Source organism: Lepisosteus platostomus, chromosome 23 (genome assembly GCF_059453375.1).
Source record: "Lepisosteus platostomus isolate fLepPlt1 chromosome 23, fLepPlt1.hap1, whole genome shotgun sequence".
Taxonomy (NCBI): Eukaryota; Metazoa; Chordata; class Actinopteri; order Semionotiformes; family Lepisosteidae; genus Lepisosteus; species Lepisosteus platostomus.
The window spans coordinates 10,609,980-10,622,604 of NC_142633.1; the positions used below are offsets into that span (position 1 = coordinate 10,609,980).

Below are 12,625 nucleotides of genomic sequence, written 5' to 3' on the forward strand. Positions count from 1 at the left end.
AGAGCACAAACTGAGCACATGCGTGGATACCACCAAGAGTTGGGAGTAGTTTTGTCATGTACACCTCTCATAGATATTAAATGGCGTAAAGGTGGAATCTTTTCTCTCGTAAAACAGTAGTAAATAATATGAAATTTGGGAAGTTACCCTTTGAGCCCCAGAAGGCTTAACCAGTAAACGTGCTTCAGTGAGTGCAAGATGAGCTCTATGATCCTGTACCATTAGTTATCTGTGTGAACGATTCTTTAAGCAGAAATGCACAATTGTTTAGGCTTATTCAGGCTTGAATCTTTCGGCATTCAATGAAACAGCAACCACTGCAACCTCCTGAGAAGCTGCAGGCTTATAGTGACATGATGAAGCACATACTGTACTGTACCTCTCCTCTAATTTGTATTGAACCCCCTGCACTATGGTACAAAGCTTCTTGAATGTCAAAATTTACAAGATTAATAGTCCAATTGGAAGAAAGAATGGTGGAGAAGAGCTACACATTCTCATTCTCCCTGTATGGGTACAAGGGTTGTTACTGTGACACAAAGACACAATTACCGATCCCAAATCCAGTAGGTACAGTATAATAAAAGTAATATTACTCAAAAAATCAAAGCTTTTAGTTAGCTTATGGTATTTCACCATTGTTTATCAAAATCACCTGAGTCAAATTTCAGCACCTCACAGCTTTCTTTATGGTTTTCTGCATTTAAAACTAAGCCCCGAGAGGTAGATCTAGCAGATTCGCCTGCATTTGTCATTATTTTTCTGCCTAGACAGATGTCACCGATGGTTCCAGAAGATAATCCTGTATTTTGGGCTTGGTACAAGTGGGATTGAACTGCTTGTACAATATTAACATCTGTCAGGCAACCACAGTCAAAACTGTACAGGGAAAGACAAAGCAGAGGATACTCCATAGCTCAGAAAGAACAGTTGGTAAGTAATGATGAGTCAAAGAAAACTTGAGTCTTTGTACTTAGCATTGTGGATAGTGGTACTGGGTGTTCTGATTTTAAGTGGTGTCACCTGGGGTTTTGAAAAATGTCCTTGATTTTGAGAAAGTGTATGTTCTGTGGCATCAGCTGGTAGATATCAGGAGTTTAGATTCAGGTTTGCTCCATTAACAGAGCCATAGAGATTCTTCCTTGCATTTTGTAGATTTTTTGATTGAGTGTTTTGCATTGCAAATGGTGTTAAAATAGGGGGAAAAATCACAATACTCACCTGATTTTATACTTCAAGAGTGTTTTAAATATCAAAACATTTTTCTCAAAGCTAATGTGGTAAATGTAAAATACTGCATGTATAAGTGAGAAGAATTCAAAATGTTTTCATGCTTTGATAATACCTGTATTAAGTGTATAGCATCAATCAATGATTCACTGTACATCACAGACTTTTAATTAATGTGAAATTAGGGACTGCATTATGCAGAGCTACAGTATTTGCACAAGAGGGACAAACAGTACTCCAGTCTACTGCAGGCAATAACATTTTGGGTATTTTATGCATTATACAACAATATTGCTTGAACATTTTAATTATTTTTTAGGATTTAATTTTAATGATTTGCAAATTCTCATAAATCCTTTTAACATGAAGATGAATCTTATAACCACAGGAAATCAAATGCCATTATTAGATGACATTACCTGAAATCATTACCGCAATCTACAGTACTGTATATAGCTTAAATATAGCATGTAATTCATATTGCAAAGGCTCATTATACTCTATATTTTAGAACAACTGCATATTAAGACATAGGTGCATTATTGTTTCTATATTAATAGAACAATTTGAAGAAAATATTGTTATATACAGTAAAACTGATGAGACACATGATGGTATAGTGTACTGTTTGATACGTTTTCGAGAAATGTAAATTACTAAAGCGAATAGTAAAACTAGTATTTTACATCTAACTCCAGACAAATGTTCCTCATTTTGATTTCCTCAATAGTGCATATTCAGGTAATACAGATAATACATGCTGAAATTGCACTATTACCTGTTTACAGGATTTGCTGATGTGGATGAGAGATGAGAAAACATTCAATATTATATTAAAATAATATGTATTCTGAAACCTAAAATATTATACCATGTACTGTATTATACTTTCCATGTTGCTTATTTATTTAATGTATTATCAATTTAACAGTGGATCAGATGAGATCCAAATCCAATCAAATTACAACACCAACCCTAACCCTAACCCTACAACCATTGGATAATCATTACACAATCTAAGTCTCTGATTTCACTGAGAAGACTAAATGAAAGATTATTGTCTAAAATCTGATCTGCAATAAATAAGGACATGCTAATGGACATGCAGGGCATTACCAGTGTTATTTAAACAATTTATGCACTACAATTTTACATCTTTATGTAATGTAGAGTAGAAATTTCCTCTTTGGTTGTACATGTTTTACATTTTGTTGTTGGTGCTGGTGGAGGTGTTGCTGTACAAGATGATTTTTATTATGTTTAGTATGCAAAACTGATATTACTATACGTTTGCCCCGCCCTTCCACAGAGGGGTGTGGTCATGCCCATCCTCGCTGTTCTCCAGTGGGGTGTGTCTCAATTTCAAACTTTGTAGAGGCTATGTATTCGCTCAGCCTTGATTGCCATGGAGATTGTGAAGCACGGCACCTGGCTTAAGTGAAAGATTTCACTAAAGCCAGGCACTCCGATTGCTGAGAGGGGACTAAAATGTGGATCCGACCCAAGCAGATGGTCCAGGGCTGCCTGGGAAATTGGCTCTGTCCTCTCAACCACTTCCCTGGAGGACTTCCTGCCAGGAGGCCTCACCAACAGTGTAGACCTTACTTGGTCTTTTGGAGGAAGCTGGAAAAGTGACACAGTGAGATGAACAAGTAATAGGTTTATTCCATGCTGAAAAAAGAATAAAGAAAACACAACATTTTGGCTGTGACTTTGTTTTCTTTCTTCTCTTTTCAGCATGAAATAAACCTATTACTCGTTCCTTTGCAGCCTACGCATTCTGACGCAGCTACCCACCTGAACTGCAACAGTGAGATGAAGTCGCCGGATTGCCAAGGAGAGGCTGAATAGGGTTTAAATGCCCTGCATCAACTGTCTCCACGGTGATCAAGGCAGAGCGAAGGTGATGCCACATGCCACCGAAACTGCGACACGCCCTGCTGGAGAACAATGGGAGTAGGCATGACCACACCCTTCTGTGGAGGGGCTGGGTAACAACTGTTACGCTCATGAATCTATTTTTCATGAAAGCAAAAAGCTGATGAAAAATGGTATCATGAAAAGTCTGCATCTCAGCACCCCATGCACCAAATAATGTTTGGGAGGAAAGGAAATCCTGGACCCACGTCCTCTACCCAATCCTGCTGGAGTGTTTAATGTTTCTTATCTACTGTACGTCTAGTATCCTAACATTGGGCTGAACTACTGAACTATTATTCAAGAGCCATATAGTATGAATGACAGGATGCATTGTTAACTATTATCAGTGTAGGGATTCTGGTGTGAACGTGCAATGACATTTTTGAAGAGTCGGAAATACATGATGCGCCAGTACTGTATCTTTCTGCATACTAGAATTCTTTAATACACTTTCTCCGATGTCCATGCTGTAAGTCTAGCTTTGTCGATTATTGTGAATACAGGTATTTGTTTATCTATAAGATTATTGGTAGAAAGACCTTTAAAGCTAACCCACACGCCACCCATTGACGATTCAAAACAACAAATTTAGCGAGCCATTTCTCCAGTTTCTTCTGATGTGCCATTACTTCAGAGAGTACACAGAGAACGCTGCAGATCCTCGAGTCAAAAAAAGAACAAAGCCACAGTATATTCAGCATTAACCACATCAAATGAGGCAAATACAACTTAACAGTATAAGACATAATTACCACTAATTATGGACTTACATACAGATTTCATAATATTGCTTTAAATTAAAATAATAAAATAAAATTCAATTGCTTCTAAAATAATAGGCCCTAGCTGATTTGCTCTCTAAATAATTACAGTAATCAGAAATAACTCATGCAGGTAAAGTGCTTACAAATGTAAATGGAAGGCATAACATGTCATTAACTTCACGAACATTAGTTCATGAACTATTTGTTTTTAATGAGATTCCCCCACTGAACACAGGGCTGTAGATCACCCTCCTTTGTTAATTCTTCTCAGGCCATGAGCAGACGGAGGACAGGGTCCTGGAGGGATTCACCTACTGTGTCTTGCAAGAGCATTCAGACCTTTGCACAGCTTTCACATGTTGTTGCCTTAAAAATTACAATCATGACACTCTGAGGGAGCAATTCACATTTATTACTGGCCCCTGTGAGGCCAATGGCAACTTCGAAAGAGTTCAATGCCTGTGATGGGAGAAAAAGTCTATGGGTTATCAATAAATAGTCCAGACTCTCTGCACTAAGGGCCTATATAGAAATGAAAAACCCATCCCCGACTCTACATGGGGTTTGCAACAACGTGATACTGCAAACATGTGGCATGACCCTCACAGCTGAGGGAAAATGGGGGGAGACAAGTACAGTCACATCTTAGAGAAAAAGCTGCTCCAGTCTGCTAAAGACAAAAAAAATCACCTTTCATCTCTTTTCAAATGACCAAAAGCCCAAGGCCAATGTTAGACAGGAGTGGCTTGAAAATAAGAATGTGAAAGTCCTTGACTGACCCAGTAAAGTGCTGACATTAATTAAGTCCATAAGTAATCGCCAAGCAAATTGTGACAACTTGAACATAGCCAAAAAGACTTGTCTGTAATTACCAAAGGTACTTCTATTAGCTATTGTTTTTACTGGTCTTAATACAACATACTGTTTTTCAGTTGTTCTCTTTAGTTTTTATCTGACATTAACTGTAATGTATGTTACTCATATATGTCTTCAAACTGTGCATTCAGGTTTTGAATGAAGTATTAAGTTTAAAATAATGTGTATACATTAATGGGGAACCATAAGAATGGTCTGAATACTTTTGCAAGGGTACTATGTAGCCAACATCACATTGATCTATATGTAAGAAGACAAATGTAATCACTATACGTTATTTTCATTGGCTTTTTACTCTTGTTTAAAAAATCTTAACACTCTCCATTCTTGCATAGCCTCAATACAAAGTGGTAGGCATCATTCAGAATCACGTAAACAGTCAGCTCTAATGATTATGCTATTGTGACCTTTTCCTGTAATTTCAGTTGTATTAGCCTTGCTTGTGTAAGGAACACACAATGAAGACAACAAATGCAAGAAATGCCAACAGTTTCTTTTGTTAGGTCTTTGGTATGTACTGTAGCTCTGAGGTGAAGAATATTTCTGCCAAGAGTCAAACACACAGCCTCCATTTCATTTACCTGAAAATTTCAACTGTAATAAAAAAAAACACTTGGCCCACTGGCCTTTGAATGAGTAATGAATATCCCCCACAGTTATGCAGTTTTAATTAATTCCTTGTTTCCGATAGAATATGGAAATGTCCAAATGTCAAACAGAAAGAAAAAGGCTCACAAAATTAATGCAGCAAAATATGCGTATTGACGTATTGAAGTATAAAATGGGAAAACACAATGTGGTGGAATCCTGATTCCATCTGCTCTGGTACTACAGTGTATAGTATCAACAATCTTAATACATAGATAATACATTAATACGTTTCATAATTGAAAAGGGCTTTTTAGGGTTACAAAAACACTGTAATAAAAGGAATTATAATCTTGTACAGTAAATATGCAGCCTTTAAAATAAGGTTTGTTTATGGTAATTCGGGAAACAATCTTTTCTGCAACTTGTTCTTTGTTTCCTAATTCTTCCAGCCAAGCAGGCAATACGTGAATAAAAATATGTAATGCGAAAGGAGCCCCCTGATGTTTTCCTTTAATATTTAAATAATTGTCTTGCTTGACTGTACATTTCTCCTGTCCTTATAGAGCACAAAATAATTGCTGATTCAAATCAGAATGGACTTCTCTGAACACATCTGGCCTTGGGTTGACTGATCACTCGTCTTCTTTTTTTTTTTTCATTTTCAGGTTTTGTTCATCTCCACTGCTCTTATGATTACCCTTTTATTTATTGAGCAGTGAGTGCACTCAGCTCAACAGGAACTCTTTAAAAGTAGATTGAACTGGGTAATCAGGCCCCTATTCCAGCAATCCATTCTGTTTATTGAGCGTTTCCAGCCAAGAAAGTCACCAGAAAAAATAAAATTCTAGTAGTATAACCTTGAAGACAATGGACAGGCTTTTCACGAATGTATTTTTTTCTTAGCAAGGAAAACCCAACACTCAATCAAAAGTAAGTCGTCTATCTGATTGTGGCACCGAAGATACTGAGTTGAATAGACTTTAGAAAGTAAACAACAGAGCCTGTCGATCGAATAATCAAGTCAAATATTTCAGATTGTTTAGACCAGTCTTTCACTGGTAAACAGTTCTAAAGGCTGACAGTCCCAAATGTCAAGCAGAAGTTACTCCTTTGAAACTGTTCACATCCAAGTAATTGGCACAAGTCTCTTGTATTATTTATTAGTCTCAGAACATTTTACATCAGTCCATTGACACAACCTGTATAAACAAAGAGAAAATGGCAAAGACAAAAAGCACAATTCGATATAAAACCTTTATGAAAATATTGCATAATGTAACAATTTGCCACTGCTACAAAATACAATGCATGATCTTTAAGATAATATTCCACAGGTTTTGTGTTACTTAATATCTCCTGTCATAGAAAATGGTAATACTGTACGTGCTGTTCTTGTATCTGTGAAGAAGTATATCATATTTTTCTATTACCTTATTTACAGTATATCAATTTATACATTATACAGTATATCCAAAAACTATCGACCTAAAATGAACATATTCTAATAGTGCATTGCAAGGTTTAAACTTTACATCTCTTGAGTAAGATTTCCCTTTGGATTTACCCTAGTTTATAATTTGTTATATTTAATTATTTTGTATCATTTTTTTGTTTAAAATTGTTAATAATTTATTTATTGCTTCCCTTGCATTATCACACAGTAGAACATACAGTAAAGATCCAAATCCCTCTTGTGCATAGATTCAGAGAACTCAAAATTACTTAATGCAATAAGTATATTGTTTACGCTGTGGATAACATTTTATGCAGAAAATATCAATTTCACGTGCCTGATGTCTGTCTAATCCATGATTTTTGAAAATTCTTTGGCACTGATTCTGTTTTCCATTCCCCTATTCCTACCATTCTAAGTGACGAAAGAAATAGCCTTGCGGCATTTTTATTAAGTAAAAACCTACAGTATTTGGAAAATGTTCATAGAGATGATGGGTTATTTTTAGATTTTAATAACTTGTGTTTTAGGGCTATTGGTTAAGGCAAGATAAAAGTTTAATTGAATGTGTCCTTGCAACTAGAAATATGTATTTTAGAAAAAAGATACAAGGGCTTAACTGACTAAGCACTCTGTATTTGGTTTTCAATTTGTTTATTTGTTTCACCCACCAAGGTGATTACCAAGTGACTCCATAGCTCGAGATAATAGGAATGAAAGGACAGACTGCATTAAAGGTTTATAACGGCATCAAGTTGGCATAGACTTATAAATGTCACAATATTGAATTAGATAAAGGAGACTGGGAAAACAAATCCTAAGCCACCACTGTGGTCTATATAACCCTTAGTATGAATGTGACTTGATTACTGAAAAGCAGCTTTTATCACTAAAGAAATTTAAGTTACATAATGAATGTACTGTACCTTCAAAATCTATGTATAGCTATCAATCATATGTTTTAAGAGTTCAGATAACACTGATTTATTCAACCCAACACTGAGAATAATCCCTTAGAGAGAGCCCAATACCTTTGTCTCCAATTTCAGCTTTTTTACATTCTGCTTACTGACTGATTACTGTTACGTTCTGAGTGGGCCTTTTGGAACCATCTCCTTCTGCATCTAGGCAATATTGCCATATATGGACAAAAAGAGGCTTTACAATGAAAATAACAGATTACTACATGACAAACAGGTAACGACTGATAGACCATAAATAAAACCGATAGTCGTCATTCTTTTATTGCTTAATTACACCGTCTGTTAAGTGTAACTAAACTCTGCTTAGGCAAAGCTTGGACAGTAAAGCCTTGTTCCTGGTTGTCTCTTGACATTTATTTTAGATACAAAAGACAAACAATAGTTAAAAAAGACAGCTGTGGGAAAAGCAACCTCTTCTGTTGATATAAACTACCACAAGACTCACAGTACCATACAAAGTACAGTAGGGTCTTGACTCTCGACATTTGTGCGTGTTTGTTGGCAGAGAACCGTTGCAAATAGCCAGAATAACATACAGTATAACTAAGTCCACCCCTATACAGATGTATATTGTGCAATGTGGTACAGTATATAGTATGCATGGTGAATAGAAAATAAATAGCCCCCCTTATACAATAATTTAATTACTAATGTAATTAAGTACCAAACCACCAACACAGAACTGGGAACGTTCGTTACAATACAAAAATGAGACCATGCTGAGCTGCGGATGCTGGGTAGTGGGAACTTGGGCAGGAGGCAGGGAGAGGCCCACTCACTAGCTGGGTTCGTCTCAAGCTGTTGCACACTAATTTGAACACTGATCTTAAAAACCTGCAGGTCCGTTTGGTTCCTCTCTGCTCTTGTTCCTTCCAAGACCCCAGTCAGCCAGACCGAACTGCGAATAAGCCAGTTTGAAATGTTAAATTCACCGAGCTCAATATTTCCTAATCTATGACAACAACTGTTGGCTTGGATTGGATTGATGACAACAAATGTCAAGTGTCACTAAAAACAAACATTTTGTCTTATTGTTAGGGGGCCTACCTACTGTTTTCATGGGGGCGTTTGGAAGCAAAGTGGTCAAACAGACATCACTCGATGGTGTACAACATCAGGTAAAAATGCAATGTTCCATCTGATCGCTGACAATTTCTTTTTTATTGGAAAATGCTTTTGATGGCTTGTGTACTGAACAGCAAACCGTTGCTCTTTCCTTACAGAACGATAAAAATACACCAGAAAGAGATAGTCACATCTGTTACATGCAGACACAATATTTACAGAGTATTTAACTGAAAACCAATAAAGCCATTTAGAAAATAAAGGCTAATGTCTTCAACAGTTTCCAGTTAGGTGTTTTTACTTAAGAGTTTATGGGGTTTTTGTCCCTAAAAAGGTTTTGTAATAACAACCATCAGAAGATTGCAAAATTCTGGAAGTGCATTGCTGCCATCAAGGGTAAAAAAAATCACGTGTTTCTCATAATTACTTACTATTAAGTAATTAACAAATTAATAGGTACATACTTGCATACTGTATGTGATAATCACATGATACACATTTGTCATACAATACTTCTCATACAATATACATACAACGGGTCTGTCTGCAGTACTAGACATCTTCACGAACACTTAGAACATTCCAGCTGAGCTCCTGGTGGCTTGTACAGGGAGGTGCTATCACTGCACAATGTGATAGACTGTTCATACACTCAGGTGATCATTTGTATGTTGTAATTTCACAATTATTTACCATTGCTTAATAACTCTCATAATAAAGACAATTTTCTAGGAATTAAGAGATTACCAAGCAATATGTTTTTTCCTCATGCCAGTAATGTGCTTCCATAGAAAATGGTAGGAAAAAAAAAACAGAGACAGAATAAAAGGACATGGAATAAAAGTTACATTCCATAAAGTTACTTTCAAAGGATATTTTAAATAAAAATGTGAATTGATGCTTTTTTAAATCAAACACTTTTCTAAATAACTACACAATGAATTAAACATTTATAAATTAAAAGTTCAATGGGTCATTGCCTCATTCACATGTCCTATTACAGTGCTACAGTATGTCATAGTGTTGATTATGTTGCAGAATTCCTGTTTATCTTTTAGATTTTTTTATTAAATTGACCACAAAATCAGAAGTAAAAAGCATGTGTCCAGCTGTTACATAATGAAGATTAAGACTCTGCTCAGTTTTGCTTTTAAGTTGCTTTATGACAGTAACCAGGAGCTTTTAAATGGGCTCCTGTTTAATATCATGTCCTTTAAGTGTAACCTTTAAGGTTATGATTTTGTTGCCCTGACTTTTTGTCATTTTTTTTAATATACCAAATGTTGACCCTACGTATGCTGTGTTTACAGAAAGCGGAAGTTAAGTTGATGATAATATCAGTCACAACATTGACCTTTTAGAAAGATGGTGGTTTCAATATGTATTCCTTTTATCTAATACGTATTTTATTGAAGTCACTGAGAGCTCAGGTGGAACAGAGGCTGGAGCCCCTTGATCTGTGATGGTTCAGGTTTAAGTGCTTTAAGGAATCATGATGCAGTCAAAGAGCTACTGTACATCTACGTAAATGAAATACTGTAGCACAGGCACATTTGCCGTGGATAAAATTGATTCATAGTACAAGGACAGACAATCAGATTTAGAAGAAAATCAAACAGAATATGTGAAATAAGTGTGAATAAGGGAAACCCGGGAAAGACTTTCCTGTTTAAAGACATAAAAGGTGTGCAGTTGTTACTGTACATTTTTTTTCTTTTTGACTTAATGCTTTCAAGCAAATTGTTGTTGGCCTCCAGAGTAATCGTATCACAGGTTATTTATAGAGGTAATACCACCACCCTCGGCCCGTTTGTATTGCCTTTAACTCTCAATTATAATCCCAGTCTAAGCCCCAGCTCTGCGGCACTGGTCTTTGTGGTGTCCAGCATGAGACACACACTGATAAAGAAAAGGCAGGGAACTGGCAGGAGTTGTCTTTCTGTGTCAACAACCATAGGAACATGCAAAAAATGACACCAGGCTCACACACCTATAACTAAATCTGTCAATGTGATCAAAGTTGCACGGTCAAATCTTAATTAAAATGGTGTTCTGTTTTCTAAACTGCTTTTATGTGCTGTGCATTGTCCTTGTGATCAAGCTCAGCACAATCTGACTGCTGTTCTGACAGTCTGTAGAAGACAGACCTAGACCGTGGTGTGAATGAGGTAGTGCGCAGGAAAGGCAATACTCTTAACTTCTTATAGGAAATGACTGGATGGTATCCTCAAATCCATTAGCTGCTAGCTACCTGATGAGATAGATTACCTGATTGGCCTCCTTTTTATAAACCTTATGCGTTTTTAAAAATAAATTTTAAATGATTTAATCCTCAGTAGGTACCTTGGCTACATACAACAATATTAGCATTAAAACGTCAAATATGCAACACAGTTTGTTTTGCTTGTGGGGTAGTGTGTGTGGGGGGGAGAGGTGATTTTATTGCAGTTTGTCTGATTACCTGATACGTTTTAAATAACTTGATAAGTTTTTAGTGCACATAACAAATTAGGGGAACAATTTACTCTGGAGATAATGCACAAAATAGTTAAATTTAAAAATGTTGTTAATGTGACCATGTGGGTACTGTACTTACAGTATATATTCCATTTACAAAATTTCGATCTTTCTACTATATAAAAATGATTGCTTGTTAGAGCAAATCTTTGATCACTGCTTTCTTGCAACAGGTGTTATGTGTGATATTTTAAAAGAGGTCTAAAGCTGGTGCTATTTATCAGCAGGCAAAAAGTCTGATAATCTCTGTTGTACTGTGGGATGACGATATGCCATGGTACGTGCTAAGCTATTTACTATGGTGTTAAACTATTCAACTAATGTTATTTTGGACTATGATACTGCACCCATTTAGCCACGTACTGTCTTTATGACAGTACTGAGAGAGACCTTTATTGTGGTATGTGTGCAGAAACTGTTTTTGTAGTCCTTGTACAGTAAAAATGCAGGGCTGTGCAAAAGGACTGATCATTCACACTTGATTATAACTGCCTTGAGTGTGCTCCTGTAAAAGTAAATGATTAAATGATTTACAGGTATTTGTTTATTGAAAATTACAATAATTGTAGAATTAAATGTGTGAAATTGCTTTACCAATTCAATTAGGCGGGGTGAATTTAACCAGGACATCTGGGTTAACTCCTTTAATGATCAAATAGTCAGCATCTGTTTAATGTTTCTTGTAAGGTAAGGTAACTCCAGCTGCCTGTTACTATGCTGGAATAACTGAGGTGAGATTTTCAAATGTCTCACAGAACTGCCATGTTTTCATTTTGGTAGAGTAGGTCCTGGTGGAAGAAATGGTCTAAAATGAATTCATTTAGAAGGATTAGAGATTAGTTTTCCCTGCTCTGTCGGGCTTTAGTGAAGTAAATCCTTAGATTATGACGTTGGGGGCAACAGTGAGGAGAGCGAGGAAATTGAACTGTTGGTAGAGGGGTTATCGGTAGGATTATACCACAATCAGTGAAGGAATGGAGACCGTAAACTATGTCCAAGCTGTGCTGAGCATACACCAGCACCTAGTGCTGTCAGACCCCCTCCCTTACAGCAAAAACTCAGTTTTTTGGATTTTGGGATTTTAATTTGGATGCATTACATTGGACCTAACTTGAGTTCATTTGGAAGTTTTTTTTTTTCAGAAAACTAGTATTTGGTAAGTGACCTTTATTAAAAGTAGAATTTTCTAGTTCTCTTTGAATTATGAAGCTTGGACTGAACTGAAC

At 36.3% G+C, this 12,625-nt stretch overlaps 1 protein-coding gene across 3 annotated transcripts in view; it reads left to right on the top strand.

The window, feature by feature from the left end:
- The first annotated feature begins 785 nt into the window (after positions 1 to 785).
- lactbl1b (lactamase, beta-like 1b) overlaps positions 786 to 12,625 on the top strand; it is a 32,364-nt gene continuing 20,524 nt past the window's right edge. The window contains exons 1-2 of one of the 3 annotated variants that reach the window (XM_088616959.1): positions 786 to 933; positions 8,856 to 8,935. In XM_088616959.1, the coding sequence (XP_088473085.1) occupies positions 8,876 to 8,935 (60 nt within the window). In that variant the 5' untranslated portion in view covers positions 786 to 933; positions 8,856 to 8,875. Of the gene's footprint in view, positions 934 to 8,855; positions 8,936 to 12,078; positions 12,556 to 12,625 lie in introns of those variants that run through there. The other 2 variants (XM_088616958.1, XM_088616960.1) reach the window with 2 other exon arrangements.